General features: G+C 41.9%; 1 protein-coding gene across 1 annotated transcript in view; it reads right to left on the reverse strand.

Moving 5' to 3' along the window:
- Positions 1–2,036: 2,036 nt before the first annotated feature.
- The window catches only part of SEL1L (SEL1L adaptor subunit of SYVN1 ubiquitin ligase), a 62,395-nt gene continuing 36,632 nt past the window's right edge, over positions 2,037–27,799 (reverse strand). Inside the window, exons 13-21 of the mRNA XM_006260869.4 lie at positions 24,745–24,822; positions 24,033–24,095; positions 23,039–23,126; positions 22,193–22,341; positions 21,126–21,291; positions 17,448–17,522; positions 11,356–11,528; positions 10,730–10,858; positions 2,037–7,202 (exon numbers count right to left, since the gene is read on the reverse strand). Of these exons, the coding sequence (XP_006260931.1) occupies positions 6,999–7,202; positions 10,730–10,858; positions 11,356–11,528; positions 17,448–17,522; positions 21,126–21,291; positions 22,193–22,341; positions 23,039–23,126; positions 24,033–24,095; positions 24,745–24,822 (1,125 nt within the window). The 3' untranslated portion in view covers positions 2,037–6,998. The remainder of the gene's footprint in view (positions 7,203–10,729; positions 10,859–11,355; positions 11,529–17,447; positions 17,523–21,125; positions 21,292–22,192; positions 22,342–23,038; positions 23,127–24,032; positions 24,096–24,744; positions 24,823–27,799) is intronic.

The raw sequence follows: 27,799 nt of genomic DNA on the forward strand, positions 1-27,799 counted from the left end.
CGAATTCAAGGGATTCAAGGAATTGTTTGATGAGCTTTAGTTAAAGCGCCCTGCTGCAATTTTGAAATTTGGGGACGCTGAATACATGTGACATGGAGGCTCCTGGAGTGCAGCCTCCATGTCACTAGTAATTGAGTCTGCTCTAACTTGTGCTAATTAGCATGCCTCAGAGCCGAGGTGTCACATGTATAGATGCCCTATGGGATCTTCTTTTCTATGCTGCTGCACTATGCTTTTGATGGCTTGGAGGAAGGTATATACCTTCACACAACATCAGATGGCAAACTTTACAATCTATCATGTATGAAGGCCAAAACAAAAAGTGAGGCGCATACTTATAAGGAAGCTCTTTTTTGCTGATGATGCTGTACTCACCACCCATAAAGGTGGCCAACTACAAATACTCATGAATAACCTCTCCCTTGCTTGTAGGATGTTTGCCCTGACTACCAGTATCAAGAAGACTATGGTCCTAGGACAGGGCATTCACCCATCACCATCTAGCAACCTTGACAACACACTTCTCAAAGCAATGAACAATTGTTCCTGCCTTGGATCCACAGTGAGCGACAACCTATTGTTGGATGAAGAATCAAATGTGTGCATTGGAAAGGCAGCTACCACTTTCAATAAGCTCTCCAAACGAATCTGGAACAACACAAAGGTCACAATCAAAACAAAGTTGCTTGTGTACAAAGTCTGCATCCTCAGTGTCCTTATGTATGGCAGTGAGATGTAGTCAACATATGCATATCAAGAAGAGAAGCTGAACAGCTTCCACCTATACTGTTTACGGTGCATCCTTGACATCAAGTGGCAAGACAGGATCACCGACATGGAGGTCATCGCCAAAGCCAACTTACAAACCATGGATGGAAAATGGGCACATCCCAAATGACATCCTGTATGGGCAAATTACAGGTGGGGAGAGAGAAGAGTATGGTGCCAGAAACTGTGCTTCAAAGAAGTCTGCAAGAAGGATATGAAGGCTTTTAGAATTGACCCAAATCTCTTGGAGGCCTTAGCTGGAGATAGGACAAAGTAGCGCTCTCTTCTCAATCATGGAGTCCAACATCATGACAAGAAATGGTCACCTGAATTACAACAGAAACATGACAGAAGGAAACAGCCTGTCAGTAGCCCCAAATGCCATGTAGACCTGTGACCACTATGGCAGGACCTGCAAGTCTTAGTCTTTAGCCACAAGACAAAATGCACCACCAGTCAGTAGAATAGCTGCAATGTCCACCATCACTCACTGACAGAACAGATGCCTTTCTGAGGCTCTTTTCTCTCATTGCAGAATGCAACTCACCACTGCCCACAGTCATTTTATTTCCTGTAATAAAAAATTAGCTACTTGAAAAAGTAAAGCCTCACTTTATCCATCTCTTCTTCACTCTCCTGAAACAGATTATCCCTCATTTATTAATAAAAATTAGAAAATTAAAATTTCAATAAGAATTTGCATTTCTGGAAAACCCTATAAAGAGGTCTGCATGACAAATAGCTCAGAGGTGTTTTCCACCCCACATTAAGGAAATGGATAGAATATTTTACTATTATATTGGGAGACAAATTATTGGCCCATATATCATATTTACTTGCACACCACATGCACCCCCTCCTCCACCCCCATCAGCCCTCCAAAATTGGGGTGCATGTCTTAAGCAGGGAAGCTGATTTTCTATGTTGGAGTGCAAGCATAGGGATGTTGTAAAATGGCTGTCATGTTTCCCCCATGCCAGCCTCAAGGAGTGAAGGGGTAGAGTCTGCTCTTCAGGGTCAGTGTTAGACTGTTAACCGTTTCACAGCCACTGGAGGTCTTCCCAGAGAAATAGGAATATACAGTTTTCAAGTATCCTTGTCTTACCAGAATCATAGTATCTTACTGCAGAATGCAGACTCACCATTGACCACAGAGTCATTTTTCCTGTAATAAAAAAAATGAGCTATTTGATTAAGTGAAGAATCACTTTATTTATCTCTCCTCCAATAGATTATCCCTCAAATATTTATTAATCAAAATTAGAAAATTAAAATTTTTTAACCATAGAGGTGGTGTCTTTATTTCACAAGATTAAAGATACAGTACAAAATGAATCTGTACATCTTTCTATTAACAGGATTTGTTTACACAATTATATTACACTTTGCCAGCCTTTATATTGAATTTCCTTAAATACAAAATAAATTTACAAAAATTCCTACAATACCCTCTTTAACTGCAGCTGATAAAAATCAAAATGGGCTTCCCCCAACAGCCCCTGCCTGCTTATGCTTTTGTAGTAATTCTCAAAATCATATTAAACTTTCTTGTTTGTGCATTGTTAAAAAACAAATAATTTCAAATATATTTGAAAACAAATATAATTTCAATTTATGGTTCATCTGAAATAGAAGCAATTGGTGAACATGAGCTTCTTTCCCTGTAACAGCCTCTTCATGTGTTAAAGCTAACTTGTATGATTTGTGGAAAAAGTATTGGTACATATTTTTAAATCCTCTTACAACACACACTTGCATGTACTTTTCATGATGAAACAGGACATGCATTTGATATAGTCTACTTTTGTGAGTTTATCCACAGAGCAACTGATGTCTCAGGGAAAACTTTTTTAAAGGCCACACTATTTTCACTTTCAGTTTCTGTATTTTTAAAGTCTCAATAAAGGGCATTTATATGAAAGTTCATTCCTTCTACTACTTTACTCCTCACTTTAAACCATTAGTTATTGGGTGAAACCACTGATGTAAGTACATTTTGGGAAAAACCTTACTGGGAGAAGGCAGAATATCAACTTGAGAGTTCAGGATTCTGTAAAGTGTTATCTTTTTAAATTACAAAAAACAAAGGTTTATACATTCATTGGATTAGTGATTTCTAAAACAAAAAAATTCCCCTCAGACCTTCAGCTTTATTTTTCTCTCATCTTTCCATATTTGAACTTCCATTGACAGCCATAAGATGTTTAGTCATTCTGCTCTCCAAATGCAAAGTAGAGAATGGGAAGGTTTGAAGATGTGAATTTTACCCTAAAATACTGCAGCTGGGGGTATAAATTGCTCACATTCAGAAACCTCAAAATTTCCAGAATAAAGAATGAGGGACAAGAAAGCTGGGGAAAACTAAGTTGAGCAGCATGTATAGTGTCAGTACAACTGTGGGTTGCTACTTATTTCTGAATGACATTACCAAAGTTTCCTGTTTGAATTTTCAAATTGGAACTCCCACTTTAGCCTTTCAAAAAGGCCAGTGCAGACTCAACTTCAGCAATATAAAACTTCACTGAATCAGAAAAACTATCTGAATAAAAATTCAATATCACTAAAAATTCTGAATAATGTTTCAAGTCTAACCCCACTTTTAAATCATTGCTGCACATACAGATAGACAAGATGCACCACTAAAGATGTTCTATAAAAACAAATCCTAGTAGAAAAGTTAAAAAGCAACTCCCAGTTCTGTAAGGAAACTGGGAGAGTTGGTTGGTAAATTATGCACAACATGCAAGTACTCACTATTGCCAGTACTGATGTTATTTAAGAGGGAAAAACTACACTGCAAATTCTGGAAGAGAACAAGGATGTATCAGAAAAAAACCTGAAACATTCTGGCAACTGATCTAGAAAAATGTACTTTATTTCTTTAATTCTTGAGTTAATTTGATGTTATTTATGTTAAATTATCTCTATTACTATTAATTTATTGCCAAAAGAACAGATTGTTTTGTTCTACACTAATGGGAAGAAGTTTTCCATATTACTTTTTTATATTTCTGAAAAGGCAGTTCTTTAAAACGAAGAGTTCAAGCAATGTTTGCTCATTTTCTTTCACTGGTTTCTTGTGAAATGTTTCCATTCTGTGCAAAGTCATCTATAAAAGAGCACTGCTAAACCATTTGGTGGGGATAAATTCCCCAAAACATACAGCTTAGCCATCAAAAATTATTCAAACATGCAAAAAATTCAAACTTAAAGTAAAATATAGCAAAAATGGTAGAATTGTTCCAAAACCTAAAATACAAGCATTTAATACAAATTTAGTAGTTGTTAAATTGGAAAGTCTGTATTTAGCAGTGGTTAATTGGAACTGTTTTCCTGGTAGCTTTTTATGTCTTTATGCTGAACTAAAGTGATCTAGAAAATAAGAAGCAAGAATTCTTGGTGGTGATCTCTTTTTACTGACCCAACTACATGGTTGGTGTAGACATAAGCAAGCTTTCAGGTATCGCAGTACCTTACCTTAGGCCTAAGGAAGGGTACTATGATCCCCAAAAACTTCCCTATGTCTATAACAACCATATAGTTGGTCCAATAAATAAATTTCACACACAAGAATTCTTGCCCTTTACATATCTCCTGGACTATCATTGTAACAACCCTAAAAAATGAAAGATGTAAAATGCAGCAGGGGAAAAAGCTTAAGAATGTCAATGACATTTTAAGAGAAAAATAATGCAGTTAAGGATTGCTATACATTTAGCCGTGCACAATACATAAGTTTAATAGTTTCCTCTCATATTAGAGTTGAAACAAGATTTCCCTCCTCTAAATAATGTAAATTCTTTCAGAACCAGATATAAAGATTCTGATTCCATGTATTCAGTAACTGCATTTTGTAGATAAGCTCTCAGAAGAATTTAAAAGTTTTTGTTGCACTCAATAATACTACAGCCAGCCATACAATTTCAGCTTCTGAAAAGGGATTTTTTTTTAGCCCTTCTCCCAAACTGCAATAAGACCTTCCTCAAATCATCTCAATATAATACATTAAGTACAAAAATATACAGAATCTCACAGTTTTGAAGCTGTTTGTTACAGGCTGGTGCCAATCCACTGAAAAATCACTTGTATAAAGGAGACAAGGTTCTTTGGGTGAATCCGATATCTTTTATTAGACCAACTTAAATAGTTGGAAAACAGTTATTAAGCAAGCTTTCCGGTTAAAAAACCCTTTGTCAGGCTATGGAAGTTTCAGCAGCTGGTGTGTGCTCTTCCTGGATGGAATGAAAAGTAAAGAAGCCAGAGGCTGTGCTGGTATGCATACCAGCTGGTGCTGGTATGCATACAAGACAGGTAGTCAGTGAAAATATAGACTGAGAAGTCAATGGGTGAGAGAGAGGCTGGAGCGGGGGGCAGGGGTGGGGAAGAAGGGGGTTGAAAGTGGAGAGATATCTGGGTAGTCATATGTCATGCAGGTTATAATGTGTCATAAATCCAATGTCTATATTTAGTCCATGATTTTTTTCGTATCCAGGAGGCTGATGAACAACAACCTACACCTTTGTATAAAGGATGCTGTTAACACCCAAATAATGTGTGATCTACAGGAAGTGTCAGACTTCCACTTCAGATTTCATTCTGTTGCAAACATTGTGTATATTCAGGGTGTAGTGGTACAATAGAAAATACATTGATTTGCCATTGAGACAAAAACTATACTCCTGCATTTACTCTGTGTATTTAATTTCCATCAAGAATTATCTTGTAAAGTAAAAACAAGAGTCCAGAGATTGGATTCACTCTCCCCACATGGTCCCTTTGCACTCACTGCTCTTGTAACATCAAGGAGAAATAAACCATGACACCTCCCATTCCCACCCCCCTGGATTGTCTCATTGAGAGAGAGTGCTTATGGTAGCATAACTATAATGTCATTCTGGACATCTGGTGACATCACTGCAGGTTAGGGCAGGGCTGCCAGAGCACTGTGATTCTTGTACACTACCCTGATTAAGCAGCTGCAGCACTGGCATAAATCCAGCTCCAGTAGTATGAGCTGGTTTGATTCCTTGCCCAGCTGTACAAGTAGACAGATACACCAAAGAATCTGCCCGTCCAATGTGTAGTGACATATGTAGACTTAATTCATGACTTGTAGGATATAGGTCATTTCTTTTGTTTGCTTTTGGGAACACTGACACTGGGAAACAAGATAAAAGCAACAGCCCCACCCTTTACTTAAAGAAAAACTGGATAAATTATAATCTAGCTACATAACTCAGTGAGAAGACTTATGGCTTTGTCCCTCCTTCGGTGTCCTCTCTAATACTGTTTCTTTCTGCATTCTATAAGTTAGCCCCTCTGCTGACTATTGGCAAAATTAAAAAAGGTGTCCTTTGCTCATGTCCAGAAATGTCACATCACCCACAGGTTCTAAGAAAATATGCAAACTTTCTAAAAAAAAAGTCTGAATTTTGGATCTTGCATAGAATGTTAAGTCACACTTTTATTTTACATCTGCAATCTACCCTATCCACCCTCTGTGCTATATACTGACCATTAGGAAAAATGTAGGCTCTAAGGAAAGTCAGAGGTAAGTTCACCCAACATTTGTTGATCTGTTTTCTGCTTTTATCTGTTTCTTCTGAATGCAGAATCCAGGTTAAACCATCCAAAATTGATTAAGAGATTATGAAGTGTGAAAACTACTACTAAGAAATGATGAAAACACAGGCTGTAAAATACTTGGGATGCAGATCAGGAAAATAAATTATCATTGTAGCTCTAGAGCTACTTTTTTCTCTCTCTCTTTTTTTTTTTTTTTTTTTTTTTTTTTTTTTACTTAAAAGGGCAAGAGAGTTCGCCTGTTTCAAACTTAAGTTTGGGTTAATAGTTTTCTTTCTACACAGGCCAGCTCCTATTGGAAAACATGCACAGTCCTCCCAGACCAGGTCTTCAGCATACTTTAGAAGATATTGAAAAAGGACTTTAAATAAAGAGAAACTGGATACAGCAGGCATCACTTTTGTAGTTGCACAATTGTGTTTCACAAAAAAGCCATTGTGTTATTCCATTGGCACTGAAACAACATTCAAATCAGTCTTGGAAAAAAAACGTCTCTTATCCCTGAAAAAAGGCATCATCCTAAGCAGCTTTCAGATTTTTATGCTTCTTCACGCCACTCTGGGGGAAGGGACCATTGAGCTGATGTCTAAATCACAATGAAAACAGTTTGCTGGAGAATCCAGTTCTTTTCATTGAGGCTCCTGTTGCTATTGTGGGGGCTGGTGTTCTGGTGGAGGTTCTTGTTGAGGCACAGCTTGTCGCAGCCCTGCTGGTCTTGGGATTGCTTGATGTTGCCTCTGTCTGTAAGCTATAACTGTTCCCAGAAGCAAAGCGATGATAGTCATAAGATAAAGGTCCCATTCTGGTCCCAGCAGCTGATCCATGTCAACATGTGAAAATATCTCTCTGATCTAAAAACAAAACCCCCAAACCATTATGTTCTTTCGACTTAAAGTATGAGAAATGACTGAAACTGTAATACACCTCTAAATTTGGGGAAAACTTGTTTTTTTGTTTTGTTTTTTAAGCAATTTTTTAAGCATAAGAACAAGCTTTTGCAGTTCTAGAAGAACTAAAATCCAGCCTAATTCAAATAGCTACAAGCTCTACAGAACAAACTGCCTACATAGGTATACCTTTGCAGCAGTTCACAGGTTTCACTTACTTCCTGATAAAAGACTGAAAATTTATATTTTATTGCTTGCAAGCTGCCTAGTGTCCCAGGACATAAGTACAGAAATAAAAATAGAAGTGGAAAATTAGGGAAGAAGGGTAAATGTTATGGTTAAGGCACTGAGCATGCTCTTGGGAAATGTTCACTCATTTCCTACTCTGCTCTAGCCTTCCCATTTGACTTTGCTCAAGTCATTTTAGCTCAGATCCGCAAAGGAGATATCACTTACCTGGGATCATGCTGATTATGTCTATGCCTAACTCTGAAGTACCCAGTTTTCAAAGTAGAATTTACAAACTCTGGTTTGCTTTCTAAGTTCCCTGTACAATGCAAGGATAGATTCTGGTGCCTTGGAGTGGGATTCACAGCAGCTAGTATGCATTTTTGGGTACAGAAGGGGCCACCTAAATTAGCCAACAGAAAATGCTGGGAAGAGAGGGATGTGCTTAAATTCTGCTCATCTTGCACTGTAGCCCAGAGGCAAGTTCTTAGGGATGCAAGCTAGTGTCCTGGATTCCAATTCCTGATCCCATTCAGGTGACTGCCTTCACCACTCTGCTAAAGCAAGTAATTGGAAGCATTTTACTTTTTTTTTCTGTTTCCAGAAATCTGGTGTTATTTTCTACACATGGGCTCAACTTCAACAACAGGAAGCACAGAAAATGCCCCAATCCAGTCTTGCCTCTAGCCTGGCAATATCTTAAAAAAAAAATGTGGGTCTGAACTCTTACAAGCTGAGGAGTTAAAACCCAAGTCTCTCACTTCCTCAGTAGCTGCTCTAATCATTAAGCTCTCGTTTAAGTGGGTACCAATGGGCAAACCCTAAGGCTGTTTTTGAATGAAAGCAGCCATGATGACAGTTAAATTAGCTCTGTAACTGTGTTAGTTATCTGGGTTGAAGGGGTGCCTATTTGTGAATTCCACAACAGACTAAGGCAGGGGTGGGCAATATGCAGCCCGCCAGGCCACTCTATCTGGCCTGCGGGGCCCCTAAAAAATTTAGAAAATTAATATTTATCTGCCCCTGGCTGCCTGTCATGTGGCCCGCGATGGCTTGCCAAAACTCAGTAAGTGGCCCTCCACCCGAAATAACTGCCCATCCCTGGACTAAGGTATGGGATGGGCACAATGCTGCTGAACTCTGCCAATGGGGCTGAGCCTCTGGGTGCAGGCGCTGTGGAACTTAAGGTGCCTAGGAAACTTTACTGGTGAAAGCCTGCAAAGTCTAATTTATACACATACTTTTTTGTCCCGCGACACGCTGGTGATCTGCCGCTTTGGAGCAGACTTGATTAATAGAGTCTGCTCCTCATGTGAACTGCACTGCACTGAGTCCAGTTGTACAAGCGGCAAAATACGCATCAGTGCACAGAAACTGGTAGCAGTGTGCTTTTGAACTAAAGCACCTTCTATGTGATTTAGTTCAAAAGTGCACCACTGCCATTGTCTCAGCGCTGATGCACATTTTGCTATTTATACAATTGTAAGCACTGCAGTGCCAGGCATTTTTCAAAGCACCTGGCACTGCAGCACTTACATGTGTAAAAATGCCCTCAGGTGCTTAACTGTTTAATCAGGAGGTTTATGGATGATAGTCTTGGACACAGACACCAAATGCCATGTAAATGCTTTTTGTGGATCTAGGTTCTATGAATGTTCCAGATCCCAATATCTAAAGCAGACATAATCTTTTCTCCTCACTTTGCCTATTTTAAGTACCTCTTATACTGTTGAGGATGCTATTAATTTTTATAACAGTCAAGCTATGGAGATACTGGATAAGTAAGCAGCTAGGACAGACATTTGTTTAAAGGCCTATCACTATGTTGAATCTCTGCCAAGAGCAACCAAGTACCTGTACTCTTAGCTCCTATTACAGCTCTGATATCAGACTGGACTTGGGGTGGATGTTAAAGTATTAAATAGTCAAATATAAATTGGAAATACTTAACTCTGGTGATACTTGCTCACATACAAAAACATCTAGTCTTGGGTAGGGATTTTTTTCCTGAAAGGAGTATTCAGACAGTTTCTAGGCTAAGTACAGACATTCAAAAAGCCCAAGCTTGAATTGATTCAATCTTTGCAGGTTAGTCTAACCCGTGCAGACTGAACCGAGAAGCAAGTGAATAGATATTCACTTTTGAATCTAGAAATGTGGCCACATGCCTGCAGTGGCTCAGGGTAGATGCTGGGGGGGTGCTAGAGCAAGCACCCCCTTCCCTTCCGCAGGCTGGAGGGAAGCTGAACTGGGGAGGAGGGGCAGCGTGACTAGGCCCTGGCAGGCCACTGAGTATGACTGGGGAGGGGTTTAAACCCCAACCCTGGCCTGCAGGGATTCCAGCTGGGGTGTGCCTAGACTGGGAAGGGGGAAGTAACCTTTGTGACGTTTGTCCCCGAGCCTAGAGGCCCGGTCAGCGCCTCAGGCTCAGGCAGAGGGGCAGGAGGAAGATTAAAGCCCCCCTGCCTCCCCTCTCCCACTGGCACAGGACCCCACCGTGGGGGTCCCATGGTACCAGCTGGGGTCCCATGTTGGTGGGAGAGGAGGTGGGGGGGGGTTTAATCCCCTCCCTCCACTCTGCCTATGCCTGCTGTCCTCCCACACCCCACCCCACTTCAACGGGGAAATGTCTGGCAGGGGCTTTGCCACCCCCACCAGGCAGACCAGGCTGTGTCCCCAGCCAGGTTTCCCACCCCAGCTCCCTCGTCACCCTGCCCTCACTGCTCCAGCTAGACAGCAGATGGGCAGGGCCAACCCTGCTCTGCTTGAGCAGACAGCACAGCACAGCCCTGCCTAAAGCAACCCAGGGCTACAAAGCACCCTGGGATGCTGGGGGGCTGTGATTTGACTTGAACTAGGAAGGAGTCTGGGACGGAAGTTCCATAAACTGGTTTATCTAAGTCAGTTCAGTCTACATTCAATTAAGTTCATCTTAAACTAGTTTCAACCACTTCAAAACTGGTTTATGTGCACTGAACTTCTGTTCCGTAACAGGTTTAAAAACTGGTTTCTGATTACTTAAACCAGTTTATGTGTAACTTCTGTTCCTAGCCCTAGAGACTGCTTGGGGATCAATAATGATTAGGGGCAATGTATTTTACAGTTTCTTCCAACTTCAGAGGCAGGAAAGATAGAGACTTAGGACCACCCCAAAACCAGGTACAGAAAAGAAAACTGGTTTGGAAGAATGAGATGGGAAGTTAATGTTACTTTCACTTTAGAAGAATTATTTGTCATCAACTTTAGGCCTCTGTGTTACTTACATTAATTTCTCGTATATACTGCAAGGAATAAATAACCCCAAGCTTGCAGAGTGCTAGGAAGACAGGAACTTGTGCATCTGGGCTTGCTTCAGCTGCCATGTCATAGAAGCGTTTTGCAAGGTGAATATCCTGCAATATATAGAAGATACACTGAAATCTATTTCCAAACAGAGAAAGAAGTTGGAATATTTAAACTAACAGATGAGAAACAAAGGCTTCTCTATACTGTAAGCAGTTTTATGCTATGAGCTAAGACGTTTCGTCTATTTGACAGATAAAATCCAACGATCCTATTTCATTAAAACACTTTCTGAAGAACATATGGTAGAGTTTTGAGACTGTTCAATTTGACAGGCAAGTTTTATTACATGCTCAGACAATTACCCAGAGAACTGGTTATGGTAGTACCTTATATACAGCAAATCCTTGACACAAATGTCAAAAAATAGAGATACGTCCTTTTCTTCTACTGTTATCTATTAGCTCTGAGGCACCTTAGTAGGCTCCTACTAAATATGCCTGTAGTGTCTACCACAGGCAAATCTTGTTTAATGTCTCTTAGATTATTATAAAATTCTTATTAATACTAAACTATGACTACGACTATTCTCATCACACTGACCCACCTGTTTAATACCCAGTCCTTTTTCATGCATGTACCCCAGGTTAAACATGGCTTGGGCACTATGTTGTTGCTCTGATGCCAGTCGGTAGTGAATGAATGCAGTTTCATAATCAACATCTGTACCAAAGCCATAGAAGTGGTAATCGCCAAGTTTAATTCTTGCAACAGTGTAACCTAAAACACAATACAAGTGTAAACACCCAGAGAAACATGCAAAATATCAAGACATACTAAAACTGACTCATTTAGTAATTTAGCTGTGATTCCTCAGCCTTGGGAGTGCATGGGGCACTCCTGTGGTTATGAGCCCCTCAACTAAGGGGGCTCCCAGCTGTGCGAGCTTGCTTCATGCTGGTGCAGGGGGGGAGCCCAGGATTGGGCTCCCCCCCTGCACCAGCAATAAGGCATGATGGGATCTAATGAGCAATTTCACAATCACACCGCTCATCATGTACATGCGTCATGGCAGGAAGTGCGAATGTGTGGATTTGCACATTACAGTCCATCACAGCTTTACCTGCACCTGTAGAAGGGGGCCCTAGACATTTATACCACTGCGTCTACCTTGATGGCTGGCCATCCAGTGGCTACATTATAAATTGGAAACAAGGTCCCAGTAACCAAGTAGTAGGTATTTTCTAAACAGAGACTGACAGCAAAATTCTAGCGCAGTTGAAGTCAAATCTTAAAAATGGGTCAAAATAATCTAAAAACATACTTTCATCATAACCTATAACCTTGCACTCTACACTGTAGTAGTGTTTACTGGAATGGCAACAGGAAAAATAAAAAGGTTCCACACCTATGCAGAGGATATTCTTCAGCAAATAAAAGCCTGTAATGCTTTCATTTGGTAGGATCCTGGAGTGCCCTAAGCAGAGTAAAACATGTACTGTAAACCTGAAATAAAGCCCTTTCTAGCACAAAGGGAAGTAGCTAGCCAGTACAATGTCCAGATGACTGTCAAGCACATGCAGTCAAACATTTGTTCTTATGAAAAATGTTATGGGAACCCTCAAGGGTACAAAAATAGTACCTCAGTTTGTAAGGCTTCATTTAGGATATTATCATTGCAGTTAGCTGTTTTGTACTCTGAAAGGATGAATAAAGTTTTTAGAGTTCCATTTCTGGCATGCAGACTTTTTGTCCTGAGGTCCTTAAATTGTATTCTTAGAGATGAATTTTCCAAGCTGCTAAATCAAAGTCTGTTAAGTAGGATGTGCCGTCTTCAAGGGTTATAGCCACCTGGACTTTCCCTTTCTCAGTCACTATAACAAACAGAGCAGGAACTTGACAACAATCTTCATGAAGTCATGGGAGATGGGCCAGGTACCAGAGGACTGCTAAAGGGCCAACATAGTGCCCTTCTTTTAAAAAAGGGAAAAAGGAGGACTGGGGAACTACAGACTGGTTAGCCTCACCTCAATACCTGGAAGCATATCATAAGGAAGGCTATTTACAAACATCTGGAAGAGGAAAGGTTCATCACAAGTAGCCAGCATGGATTTATGTAAAACAAATTGTGTCAAACAAACCTGATCTCCTCCTTTTGTCTAAGTAACTACTTGGGTAGATGAAGGGAATGCTGTGGATATAGTTTATCTGGACTTCAGCAAGACTTTTCACAGAGTTCTGCACAACCTTTTCAAACATACTGGAGAAATGTGGGCTGGATAAAACTACTATAAGGGGGGATAGATAACTGCCTCAATAGCTGCAAGCAAAGGGTAATTATTAACAGGCCCATGTCAGAATGGCAGGATTCAAGTGGAATCCCACAGGGGTCTGTCCTGGGAATGTATCTGTCAAATGATTTGGATGCTGGCATAGAAAGCTTCTTGAGCAAGTTTGCAGATGACATGAAACTGGGAAGGACTGTGAAGACAGAAGATGCAAGTGCAATTCAGAAGGACCTCGACAGATTTGAAAGTTGGGCTAGAACTAACAGGATGAAGTGTATTGTGGACAAATGCAAGGTGCTACACCTCAGGATGAATAATCAAAAACAAATACAAAAATGAGTGACACTTGCCTGAATAGCAGCACTATGGAAAAGGACGTCTTGGTAGATCACAAATGCAATATGATTCTGCTGAGTGATGCAGCTGCACAAAAGGCGAATGCAGTTTTGGTCTGCATCAACAGAAGCATTAGGTGCAAAATAGGAGGCAATAGTGCCTCTCTACTCAGTACTGGTTAGGCTGAGTAGAGAACTATGTGCAATTTTGGGCTCCACATTTTAAAAGAGTTTGAGAAGTTAAAGGGGTTCCAGAGGCAGGCAACAAAGATAATTAAGAGCTTAGAAAGCAAGTCATATGAGAGGCTGAAGGAATTGGACATGTTCAGTTTGCTGAAAAGGTGCTTAAAAGAGGACATGCTAGCAGTCTTCAAGTACTTAAAGGACTACCATAAAAAGAGGTAAAGCACCATTTTTCTCTTGCTGCAGATGTGGATGCAGATTAATGGCTTGAAAGTTGCACCAAAGTAGGTTTAGATTGGATATCCAAAAAACTTCACTGTTAGAATAGTGAGGCATTGGAATAGATTACCTAGGGAAGTTGTGGATTCTGCATCACTGATGGTGTTCAAGAAGAGGCTGGACAGAGTCACTGGTCAGGGATGATTTAGGCATACCTATGCCTCTTTTCTACTATGGGTATTTCCAATGCTTCTGGGCTTTGCTGGTTGCTCCTGCTCTCCTTTATTACATGTATCAGGGTATGTTTAAATCTTCCTCAGAAACATTGGGTGTCAGCAACAGCCAAGGCTGGGGATTTTGACTGGGGTGTGCCAGTCTTCGGCAATCCCTTGCAGTCAAGGATGATAGTTTTCCATGATTGTCTTATCCGTGTCTGAAGACGGCTGATGAGGCCTTTCCAGGATAGACAGACGCTACTGCAGCATGGATGTGTTTCTATATGGAGTAGGTGGCGCTGGATTTTTTATTTGTTCTGCGACACACTGTTTCAGCTGCTCCTGCTTTTCCATCTCTTGTTGTTGTCATGAGGTTTCGAAGTCCTGAGGTCCTTGCAGCAGACTCTTCCTCCATTTGGGGTGCCCTGTGTGACAGCTGAAATTACGTTTGTGTAATAAAGGTGCTTGCTGAAAGCCCTATGAAGATTAGACCAAGTGTTTTTCTATATTTGTTTAGATATTAAGCTATATGTTGTTGCTAAAAGCCTAATTAAAGTCTAAGATGTAGTGAGGCCTTGTATAAAGTAAGGCCTAGTAAATTTAGCAAAGCCTAGAAGTAGTAAGGCCCTGTGGCATAGTTAAAATTACCTTATCAAAGGAATGCAAGGCTTGTACTGCTAATTGGTCAGTCTAAGGACAGTTGAAGTAAAGGGAATCTGAGTGGTTGTACATTATCAGAACCATTCAGAAGCTTTAAATTGGCTAGAATATCTGGAAACCATTCAGAAGGAAGATACAGCTCTGTGAAAATGATTAGTTAGCTGTTGCCTGGATCAGTGGGCCCGTGGACCTCAAGGAGCCCAAGAACTGCCTTCCAGGGTCCTTTCCGGTACCTCTTTGGACAGTGTTGTTCAGGGACGCCCGACTTCACTGAACTTTGTGGAAAGAGAAGCCTGCTGTGTATCAGGCATCAGAGGGGACTGCTGATAAGTTGCTGACGTGAATTGCTTTCGTCTGTCATTGTCTGTTTTGTTACTACGCGTAGTTGTGTTTTTGTTAAGTCAATAAATCTTTCTTACCTTTCTACTCCCAACCATACTCTCAATCCTGAACCCTTCGCAGGCGGCTGGGACAGCCCTGGGTGATAAGTCTCCCATAAATTGACATCGATATTGCATTTTTTAAATTTGGCCTTAAGGATGTTGTCCCTGTAGCACCTTTTCTGCCCTTCTCTTCAGCATACACATTGGTTGAGCTTGAACAATAAAAAAAAACTTGCTTCAGGAGTCTGGAGGCAGCCGTCCAGATGACATAGTCAGCCCAATGAAGTTGATACCAGATGATCAGTACCTCAATACTCATGGTGTTTGCTTGCAGGAGGACACCAACGCTTCTACATCCCTTTTCCCACTGGATTTGGAGGATCTTCCATAGGCATCATTGATGGTACCTCTCCAACAACTTTAGAGGTCTCCTGTACATTGCTGTAGCAGAGCACAGGTTGTGCCTGCCACTTTAAGGGGTCTAAGGAGGCAGCAGGCAGGTGGGAACAGACCCAATTAGGCAGTCGCATGTTAGGCAGGAGGCTGCCTGATTGGGTCTGCTCCCACCTGCAGGCTGCTTGTTGCCTGTTCAGACCTCTTAAAGTGGCAGGCACAACTTGTGCTCTGACAGTTGTCCATGACTCAGCTCCATGCAGCAAGGTGGGGATCACGACTGCTTGATAAATCATCAGCTTGGTTTTGTATTTGGCGTTGAGATCTTTCAACACCTGTTTCTTCAAGTGTCCAAAGCCTGCACATGCACATTTCAGGCAATGCTGGATTTCTTTGATGTCAGTGAGAGATATCTTCCAAAGTACTGGAAATACTCAATGTTCTCCAGAGTCTCACTGTGGATCTGGATTACTGGAGCTGGGGACTGTTCATTAGGAGTTTTGTTGGTGGAGGACCTTAACTTAACGTTTGGAAGACATCAGTTCCATTTACTTGTATGGCTTGGTAAAGACGTTGATGATTGCCTGAAGGTCTGCTTCTGAGTGAGCTCACACTACAGCATCATCAGTATACTGGAGCTCAATGACTGTGGTTGGGGTGGTCTTGGTTTTGGTTCAGAGTCAGCTGAGGTTAAATAGCTTACCAACCATTCAGTAGTTTAGCTCCACTCCAGCTGGAAGCTTGTTGGTGGTCGGATGCAACATCGCAACAAGGAATATTGAGAAGAGTGTTGGAGTGATGATACAGCCTTGCTTTACTCCTGTTTTAACCTCAAAGGGATCTGTAATAGATCCATTACTGAGAACCACCGCTCACATACCATCATAAAGCAGGCAGAGAATGGTGACAAATTTCAGTGGGCATCCATACTTCAGAAGAATCCTGCAGAACACTTCTCAGCTGTTTTGTGAGGTCAAAGGCAGACATGTAGAAAGGCTTATGTTGTTCCTGACATTTCTCCTGCAGGAGCTGCAGGTATACTAATGCTCCTGAAGCCAGAGGTTCTTGGCCAGATGGTCTTGCCCCTCTACTTGGGGTCAGATCGAATCGCCGTATTTGGCAGTCAGAAAGGAATTTTACCCCATGATCAGACTGGTACAGACTGTTAGGGTTTTTGGCTTCCTCTGTAGCAGAGGCATTACCCTCTACCTGGGATCTTCTGAGCATATATTGACATTTCATAGAAGCAGGACATTAGCTGCTGTGGTTCCCCTGCTTTACCTGTGACAGGTTAGGGTTAGGGTCTATGTTGTGTCAGGGTTGAAGACAGTTTTACATAGAGTTTAGATGATGGTCTGGATAGGAATGATCCTGTCTCAGGCAAGGGGTTGAACTAGATGACCTCTTCCAGCCCTACTTCTCTATGATTCTATGATAAATTATGCTAATGGCCAGCAAAATTCCTTGGGGGCAGATGGAAATCTAATTTCTGAGATTCAGGAAAACAGCAGTCCTAAGAGATCCGGCCCAAATGTGACAGTCCTTTAAATATGAGACACTAAAAAACCTGCCTAATCATGTTCAAATTATATAAAAATAGCAGTTTAAAAATCTGTCAAAACAATGATTAGGAATGGGAAATCACCAGGACTCAAAGGCTGGCTAGTGGAGGTGGCTTAGAACTAGGTGACAAATGTAGGACTGCAGACTTGCAAGTGGCTTAAACTTCTCTAATCCTGTCAAGCAATATTCAACCAAATTTCATACTGAAAACTGGATAAAGAATTACCCTGCAGAGCCACATGAATACATTAATGAGGGAGTAAGCCAGAATATAACCTATCTTTGGAAAAATATTACTATTTCATGGACATTTGGGCTGGAAGGGACCCTGGAGGATCGAGTCCAGTCCCCCAATATAGTTTCTAAAGGGCAGAACAAGCTATTAAATAGTATTAAATTCATTATTTAATAAAATGTTAACAAGTGTGAGTGAAGCTGGTAACCGTGAACTGTGACTTACCTTGGGAGGCTGCTCTATTCCAATGAAGCAAGGCTCGAGGGTAAGTTTCATTCTCTCCAACTATGCTGGCCTCTTCTGCAGAGAAAGTCATTCATTAAAAGTGGGAACATGACATGGAAGCTCCTTACTGTATTCTACACTGTAAATGGGTGAGCATGTGCACAGACAAACTATCCTGCTGAACTGAACTAAAGGGTTGAAACTCAAAGTTTACTCTGCCAAAATCTAGCTATATATTCCCCCTCTGTACTGCTCTGCTGGTGCAAAAGGGACAGAATCTTTAGGTAATCTACAGGTAGTACAGCTGTATCCCTCTCCAACCTTATACCACTTCATAGGTTCCCAAGTGGGCCAAATATGAAGCAACAATCCACATCTGGCACAGCATTCTCTCCAGCTAGAGAAATCTGAGTAACCTAGCATAGCATCAAAGTTTCACATTTAGCCTATTCCATGTTTCAGCCATGGCCAACTCAGTCCTTTTATCAGGGAAATGTGAGGTGGGTCAGAAGACATTCCTTTTGTTAGATCCTGTGCCAACCATTCCTCAGCTGTACCTGGAGGGGATTCTAGCCCACTGTGCTTATAAAGAGGCAGTTATTTGGAGAGGAAAACCTTCAGCAGTGCCACCCAAATAAATTAGGATATAATTATACCCACCGCCTCAATGGCAGTAAAGAATACATTTCAGGTGCTGTGCAACAATATTTGAATCTACTTCCAATAAACATAAAAAGTTTATTTGGAGTTTTACTTGTAAATGCACTCAGAAAGTTACCAAGTTTGATATCAATATGTAATAGGAACTGCTGAATATCTCAGAATCCATACAGAATCTTTTCTGCTTATCCCAGAAAAAGTTTCTCTGTTCTTCATAAAGCCATAAACACATTGTTGAAAGAGGAGCTTTAACAGCAATGGGTTATTGCTCAGGTTCCTATGTGCTTTACACACCTAAAGAGCTTAAATAAATATGCTCCTTTTAAAGCTCTGATAGTACAGTACTGTTGTTTTGGAAGGATGTATAAAATACTTAATGTTAATGAAGTCATTATGGAAAATGAAACAAAGTATATTGATCTTGCAGATGATTTACAGATTTTTGAATAATAGCTGCTCTTATTTTAATGGGGATTAGAGACTTCTCTCATTCCTTGGAGTCTCAGAACAGCAGAGACTTCCTATGCCTGAAGAAGGGTGATTGCACCTGAAAGCTTACTGAGAACTTTTTTCAAACTACTCAGTTGGTATAATAAGAGACATCACATCTACCCAAAGAACCTTGCTTGCCTATGTCCTTAGAGCAACACGCCTACAACCAAAAACCCAGCAGTTGGGATTAGAGTAATTTATGATACACTACTAAATTTTAGGAGCTAGATTTTTCAGGAATCTTCTGCACCTATAACAGAGCCAGACTTTCATAAAATTAAATTTCAGTCAGGCACCTACATAAAATGACCAAATATTAAGTACTCAGCAATTCTTATGACAAACAATGGGAGCTGGGCACATTTGAAAATCTGGCTTTAACAGTGTAAATTTTGAACTGGGGGTTATATTTAAAAATGCCTCCTCCCCCCTGAAATTCTGTAACAAATTCATCTATAGGAATTACTTTAAGCTTCATATCAAAGTATGCAGGTTCAGTATGAATTCACACTTCTAGCTGTCTGTTTTGTCTTAGCACATACCATCTTTCAGTACAGCTATAACCTCCAATCACCTTTTTGAAGCTTAGTTACTGTACACACAGGCTTCATCCAGACATGGTGTGGATGTTTGGTTCCCTAGGGATAACTAGTAGCTGTGTACCTTGGGTTGCTGCTAGTTGTCCCTGGGGAATGCCTGTGCCACATGCACTGTGGCACATAGCAAGTTACCCCGGGTGGGGTAGGGATGCTGAGGCCAGCACTGTACTGGCTCCAGCAGCCTTACCTGGTGTCCTGGGCAGACTCCTGGGGCTGCAGCAGCAGCGATTCTGCCATGCGGAGCCTGGCGAGCAGCTGCAGTACAGCTCTGCTTTTGAGCAGCATGTGCTGCCCCACATGCGCTGCTCTGTTTTTTTGACCCCTGGATAGTCAAGGCTCAAAAAATCCCTCTGTGCTGCTCCCTTGCAATGTGGAAAACAGCTGAACATGTGGTATGTGGCACTGCAGATGTGTCTGTAGCACCACATACCACATGGCCGCGCTCAACTGGACACGGCCACAGGGTGCATCGATCTACACATGCACTTTACTACAGAGATGACTAACTAGCTCAACAGTAAAGTCACTGGCTACATGTGTGCCCATATTAGGTGGCAGTTAACTCCACTGTAGGATAGTACTGTGTAGATGATGACTGGGGCTGGCTGGGACACAAAGGTGCTACAGTGTGGGGGCTACCTGCTGCCTTGCCCCACACTAACACCCTTATGCTCCAACCAGCCCCTCTGCAGCACACTGAGCTGGGCAGGAGCAGCTCTGAGCTGGCAGTGAGCTGGGGATCCTCTGCCCCAGCTCAACGTGCTGTGGTCCTGGGTGCATGTGTAAATGCTGCACCTGGAAGCAATGAACTCTGGCACAAACTACACCAGAGTATATTGCTACATGCTAATTACATGTGTAGGGTAGTAATAATTACTACCCTGAAAGTATTACTGGGTAGTAATATCAGAAATATATTGAAATTCCAGGTTTTACCTGCCATTGTCACAAGTAAAAGATTACTGAGGAAATATCAAGAGGGCTGAACAGCTGAAGACACTGGTAATATAAAAAAAATCAATGATTTTACCTCTAAAGTATTTCTTTCACATTTGAAACACTGCTACCACGTGGTACTAACTGATACCTCATGTAAAGTGAACTCATTTCTATCCAATCCCCAGTAGACACGCATCCACACACAGGACTGATAGTACAACTGGTATTCTTAGAGACTATAGAAATTAGCCCTCTTGTTTTCTGACAAAGTGCCCTCCAGGTCAAGACTGATATGGCAAGCTTCCAAAACACCTGGCTATAGCTGTATTTTTTAGGGGCAGGAATGGGAAGGGGGAGGTCAGTCTTTTAGGTGCTCAAAAAGGTACCTCTTGACAATGTTAAATGGGCCCAGGAAGGAGGGAGGACAAAACCAAAACTATATATTCTACTAGCAAGTCAATTTGTGGGCTTCACAATGTGCTGGCTGCTAGTAGACTATTTCCTTTGCTCCCCATCCTTCCTGTAATATGCCCCTGTTACTCTGAGCTGTAGCAGACCTTACTATGATCACTAACTTTCAAAGGAAGCTTGGTTCAATTATTAAAAGCTTTTCCAAGTCTAACAAAGAAGCTTAGCTGCCTGACCAACTACTCATCTCATTTTCAAATCAAAAACAGGAGGGCAGCCACACCCGGCTAGGAAGTAAAAGAAGACCTCTCATTGTTCCACCCTCTCTCCTCTCATACTGAAGTTAGCCTGATTTCAAATGTTCAATAATCGTTGTGTCAGGAAAAAAAAAATCTTTACAAGGCAAGAGAAACAGAAACAATGATTCTCAAAACATAGAAAAGTAGTCAGAATGGCAGAGTATACTTGCTTTCCAAGAAAATCTGCTAGTTTAGACCAGCTATTTATCCCCACAGCCTTTTGGCAAGGATGAATTACATTTTAAATGGAAACTGTTTGACGATCTAGTGCAGCCCCTTACTCTGATCAAGTATGAAGGCAGCATTGCTTTGTGCCACTTCGTAGCCTTGTTCTGCCAATAGGAGATACTGAACCACAGCAGAATTTGAATCACCATCTTTATAGCTATTGTAGGCAGTCATGAGCCGCTCAGACCAACGCCCTCGTTCACATACATTCTTAAATAACTGCAAGGGAAAAAACAGCAGTAACAACAATATAAAACAAAACACACTGTCAGCATTTTTTTCAGAAGAAGCTTGTTTCTGAGGTACAGCTTTAAGTAGTCTGCTTATGCAGATATACTAGGGGCTGCAGAAGGTGGAAACAGTATAACCTAGATACCTCATGGCACAAGTTAATACTCAAGCCAAATAACAGAAGGACTTAAGATGTAAGCAGACTCAATCCAGTAAGTAAAAATGTACTGCATCTGATAATGTACAGGGCCTCATCTAGCATAATTCTGCATGCCAATGGAGGTGTCTATTCTAACCTCAGTCATATGGAAAAAACAGCCTAACCCAAGAAGAGAAAATAAAACATGGGAGTCCAAGGCAAGGCAACACAATAACAACAAAATAATGACAGCTCTACTGCTATCAGGTAGGGCTCTTGTTTTCAGCAAGGCCATTTCCATTTCATGTGTTCACATGCAGGCCCAATACATTTCAGAAAAGCTGATGCAAAATCCACCAGCTACTATAGAACAGAGCTGTATTTTTCTTATTGAGGTTTCAAGCAACAAGTTATAAAATTAAAATCTGCAACTTTTCCTTGCTGGGAATTCAGTGCTAAAATAAATGAAATTTTTGTTTTTCTTATTTGCTTTCTTGCTAAATCCTTCTATTTTTTTCTAATTTAAAGTGAAACTATTGCAACATTTCCAGTATGCTGTAACAGAATAGCACCAAATCTAGAAGTCTTGCCTTGTATTATCAACCTCTGCTGCATTCCGTAAGTTTTACGAAATACAGTCTTCACTCTGCAGGCAAAATATGCCACTGATGTAAGAGGGCACAAATGTTGCCTGTAATAATTCTCTCTCAACCAAAGCTAATTTGTAAGTTTATGAAGAGAGATACTTACTTCAACAGCAGTATGACAGGATCGCATCACTCCAGTGCCAGTAGCATGCATTTGTGCTAAATTATAAAAAGCCAGAATGTGACCACCTTGGGAGGCCAAGTTAAAGTATTTCAAAGCCTGTTTATAGTCTCTCTTGACTCCAATCCCATCTACAAAAGAAAGACTAGGTTAACACCGTTCATTGGTTTGGATACCCTGCCAAGCAAAATTGCAAATAAAATAAAAAAGAAGACTTGTTTTTATAGTTAAAAGTAGCTGAAAGCAAATTGTTATTAAAATATCAAGTAACATCAACAGTAGCAGGAACATGCTTTAACATTTACTGAAGAGGAATTGATCCTAGATGCTCAACCCCTGCCTGCAGCATCATGTCATCTGGATCTGGAAGCTTGGCAGTGGGGGAGCAGTGTCCCTGTTCCCCCGCTGCCAAATTTCCAGACTTGTGGGAAGCCTCAGACCTTGTGTGCTAGATTGGGAACCTAATTTCAGCATGCAAGACTGAGTTAGGGGGGTGACACCAGGCCCCTGGGGCCCAACTGCAGTCGGTAGGGGTGATGCCATGATCCTAGTGGCCCAATTCCAGTGTGCATCCAGGGTAGAGGTGGTGTTGGGCCCTAGGAACTGATTCTGGTGCACGGGGCTGGATCTGCCCTGCTGACTGGCCCCACACCACTTATTGGGCCCACTGAGCCCAAGGTTTAAGTACTACTGCATTAAGCAATCTAAATTCCTGCAATAAACATATCAACTCATGCCTTGTGCTCCGCTGACATACAGTGAACATTTAATGGACTAGCAAAACCCTTTAGTTTCTGCAGATCCATCACCTATTCTGAAGCTACTTACTGTAATACATGGAGCCCAGCTGCAGCTGTCCGTCCACCCATCCCTGTTCTGCAGCTTTCTGGAAATATTTCAGTGCCAGTTCATAGTTCTGTAGAAGAGTCAGTCATTAGAGCAAACCATGACAGCATGGTAAGGAGCTATATACTGATCAAAACAAAGGACTTGCATCCCTGTGCATCTAGAATCAATTATACAGCCCATAAAACTTAACATGTTACAAGAAAATGGTGTAAAACATGGTATACATGTTTTCCCATCCAACCATGTTGAAAATTACATTTAAACACAAAGGAACTATTCTTCTATTGGGAAGACTATGCAATGATATTCTTACTTGACAGATCCACTCAGTAGTGTTTGCTGACAAGTGTACACAACAGTACTTGTTAACAATCAACTGCCCCACTTGTCTTACAGGTTCTCTTAATTTCCTCTTCAGAAAGTATTTCTAGTAACTGTAGGACACGGTCATGTACCTTCTTGTGAATACCTAGTTAATTTATATTAAATGGGATAGGCATGCTGTACTGTTTCAGAAGCCAGCAGCTCTGTAAGCACTTATCTACACTATTTAGCTTTGAACTAGTTCAACAATACCATTGAGAAATCTGTTTTTGAACAGCTGAATATATACAGAGCTCCCCTGCATATGGAAACACTGGCAAGGTAATTAAACAAGCAGTTGACCCTTCAGTGTTCCATAAAGTATAGACAACAAACTTACATCCCAGAAGGCAAAGCACAAAATGAGAATAATTTAGACTTGTGAACCATATTTTAGGAGGAAAAATAAAACACTTTCTGAACCTAGCTATAAGAATTATTTTTGTGATGCAACTAGACATTAAAGCATGAAACACATCAGATGGGAAAGGAAAGTCATTTTATTACTATACTTTCAATTCCAAGATAACAACACTTTTATCTGTCACCTACCAGAGTTTAAGAGTTTATTCACCAAGATCAGGGTTAAGAAGATATTATTCAAACTCACCACTGGAACTCCTCTTCCATATAGATAAGCCATTCCTAGTCCACTCTGCCCAACTGGATTACCCTGAAAATAGAGGAACACACTTCTGGGAAAAAGAGGGACTTTGCTATGAGTGTGTGCAGTCTTTAATAATCTTGGATACTTACTGGGTTGTGTACTGCTTAAGATGAACAGAATTTTATAAACTTAAATGTCATAGTCTGTTTAAGCCCTGTACTAGCAGTGTCTCCCAAGTATTTTTCCAACTTTATTCTGTTTCCACTCCAGTGATTTCAGTGGAAAATGAGGGCATGTGATACTAGTGGTGAGATTTTGTGTTTTACTTCCAAAATAAAGTATGGTACTTGCAATTCAGGGGGAAAAGCAGATAAGGCAGCTTTGGTCATCTGTGTGCCATCTAAATCCTGTACTCTGGCAGCTGGATAGATCACAAATAAGCCAGATCCAGTCTGTGGACTGTATGTCTGATACCCCTGAGTTAAAGGACATTATATTCAGGTCTCCCATATCCTAAAGCTGTGTTCTTACCACTGGGCTCTTTTGTGACGGGTTATTTTGCACAAAGCAGAAAACCATTGCAAGCCTTGGCCTTGTCTCAATGCAAAACAGGAAAAATTTGAAAACGGGAAATTTTTGCGGGATAGGAAAACACTTCCTTAGCCAAGAGCATCCTATCTTTGACCCTTTTATTTTAACTTGTAAGCAAACATACCATATCTGCAGCTTTCTTGAAATACTGAAGAGCAGTCTCATTGCTCTGAGGTACAACATCACTTCCTTCTGAATACATCTAGAAGACATAAGTAGGGTTAATCATTAAGAAAGAGGTATATCATTTAATTTGGGGTGGATAAGATTAAGAACCTTAACTGGCTTTTTATGTGATGTTAAATGCTTGTTTTATTGGTGGCTAATGAAACATTAAAATATTATATGTTAAAATATGCACTAAATATTATGGTCTTTAAGCTCTTAATTAGTTGTCTCAAGGGGTGTCTGTGGTGTCTGGGAGGGGTGGCACCTTCAGAGAAAGAGTATGTTGTGCTTGCCTGAGTGACTCTTCCTCTGTTGGTCCTCACCAGCACCCAACTCTCACCTGTGGCTCCAAGTAGCTGTCTGCATGCAACAACAGCCACACCCCGCTAAACTGCCTTGATGGGTGGACCAAACCAGGTGAGGGTACTCTGTTGGTCTCTAGACCTCTGGGGAGATAGGGACACGCCTATCCCTGCATTCAAAGTCTGACTCCGGCTGACTGGGCAGACGAGACCCTTGTATGGTCCAATGGCCATGATGGCAATACAGCAATGCGTGGTGGATCGCACAGAGCAGGAAAAGACACAAAAGATGTCCTCGTCATTTGCTGCACCTGCGCCAAATTCCAGCTGTCTTGACACTGTCCTGCCACTGGTTACCTATTGACTTGGACAAGAGTGAGGCCAATGCTGTGTAACTCTTCCTCACTCAAACCCAAATCCTGCGCAACTCACATCCAGCACAAGCCCTCTGGCGACAGGCCAGTGATGAAGCACCAGGTGTGGACACACTAGAAGCTGTAGCCGCAAACCTGCACATAGGCGGCTCCAGGCTTTGGGTCACTTTCTACTGGACAGAAGCAGCAGCAGAACTCAGCAGCCCCCTGAGTGACTGAGCAGCCCTATTCAGGACTGCACTGCTCACCTCCTAGAATAAGGAAGGGACTAGAAAAGGTGCCCCAAACATTGTCTGCTTCACCTCACCCTGGCCAGCATGCCGTGGCTGGCAGGGGTCCCGCTACAGCAGTCGAAAAGAAGAAAAAAAAAAATCAATCTCCCTCCAGCTGGGTGCGTGGAATGTATGCATGTTGATTGACAGAAACACCACCAGACATGAAAGGAGAACTGCCCTCATCAGGAGAGAACTGGGCAGATACAACGTCCAGATCACTGCCCTCAGCAAGACTCACCTACCCGACAAAGGGCAGCTCACAGAAGGAAAAGCTGGTTACACATTCTTCTGGAGTGGTTGTGGCAGCAAAGCCAAACAGGAAGCAGGTGTTAGCGTTGCTATATAAAACAGCCTAGTCAAGAAGCTGACCTACCTGCCTAAAGGAATGACTGACTGACTGACGGTGCTCAAACTCCCCCTGCTCAGCAAAAAGTGTACCACTATCATCAGTGCTTATGCCCCTATCATGACCAACTCTGATGAAGTCAAGAACCAGTTCTACAATGACCTTCACTCTGTGATCGCTGCTGTACTGAAGTCTGACCATCTCTTCCTCCTTAGCGATTTCAATGCCAGGATTGGCTGTGGCTGCCAAGCATGGGATGGCATCATTGGGAAGTACAGAATCAGAAGCTGCAATAGCAATGGTCTTCTCCTACTCAGACTAGGTGCTGAACATGAGCTCCTGGTTACAAACACTGTGTTCCATCTCCCCAACTGGAAGAAGACATTACGGATGCACTCTCACTCCAAGCACTGGCATCTCATCGACTATGTCATCGTCCAGAGGAGGGACAGACACGATGTCCATGTAACCAAAAGCTATGTGTGGCACCAACTGACTCCTCACCTCCTCACTAAAGATTACTATTCAAACCAGATGGCATCCACAAACATGAAGTGAACCGAAGCACCTCAATACTGCAGGGCTGATAAACAACAGCACCAGGCTATCTTTTGTGAACCATTTGAAAGATCAGCTTCACACTACACACCACTCCATTCCAGCTCCATCGAAGTCTACTGGAAGCAGCTCCACGAAGCTATACACTCTGCAGCTCTTGAGACCCTGGGACCAAGCATCCACAGACACAAAGACTGGTTTGATGAACATGATGAGGAGATACAACAGGTGCTGGAAGAGAAGCAACATCTCTACAGAGCCTACCTCTATAAGTCTGTGTCAGCACAACACGACTACAGCTCAATACAGACCATTCATCCGGCACTATGCTGACTGCAACGATGCAAAGTTCTTTGATGCCCTAAAGGCTGTCTATGGTCTGCACATCCTTGGATCCTCCCCTCTACTGTCCACCAATGGAACCACGCTATTAACTGACAAGGCCCAGATCCTCCAGAGATGGGCTGAACACTTCAGTGCTGTCCTCAATCGGACCTCCTCCATCAACATGGACACCATATGCAAGCTGCCTCAAATGGCCATCAACACCTCACTTGAAGCTCTGCCTACAAGTGTGGAAGTCCAAAAGGCTATGCAAATGTTTAGTGGCAAAGCTCCTGGAGCCAATGTGATTCCAGCAGAGGCCTACAAATTAGGTGGTCGCAGCCTCATGGAGAAACTAACCAAGATCTTCTGCAGTACATGGGTGCAGGTGGTAGCCCCTCAAGAATTCAAGTATGCCTCCATCGTCCACCTGTACAAGAGGAAGGGAAATTGCCAACTCTGTGACAACCACGGGGGTATCTCCCTCCTCTCAACTGCCAGCAAGATTCTCATGAGAGTCCTCCTCAACCAGCTGACTAACCATCTCAATGACTTACTGCCCGAGAGTCAACACGGCTTCAGAAAAGGATGTGGAACCACTGACATGGTGTTTGCCATCTGGCAGCTTCGAGAAAAGTGCCAGGAGCAGAACATCCACCATCTCCTCATGTTCGTCGACCTAACCAAAGTGTTTGACACAGTGAACTGCGAAGGCCTCTGGGAACTCATGAAGTAGCATGGATGCCCTGGAAAATTCATCGATATGGTTTGACAGTTCCATGACAGCATGATGGCACACGTCCTTGTGAATGGCAAATGCTCTGACTCCTTT

This window comes from Alligator mississippiensis, chromosome 2 (assembly GCF_030867095.1).
Source record: "Alligator mississippiensis isolate rAllMis1 chromosome 2, rAllMis1, whole genome shotgun sequence".
NCBI lineage: Eukaryota > Metazoa > Chordata > Crocodylia > Alligatoridae > Alligator > Alligator mississippiensis.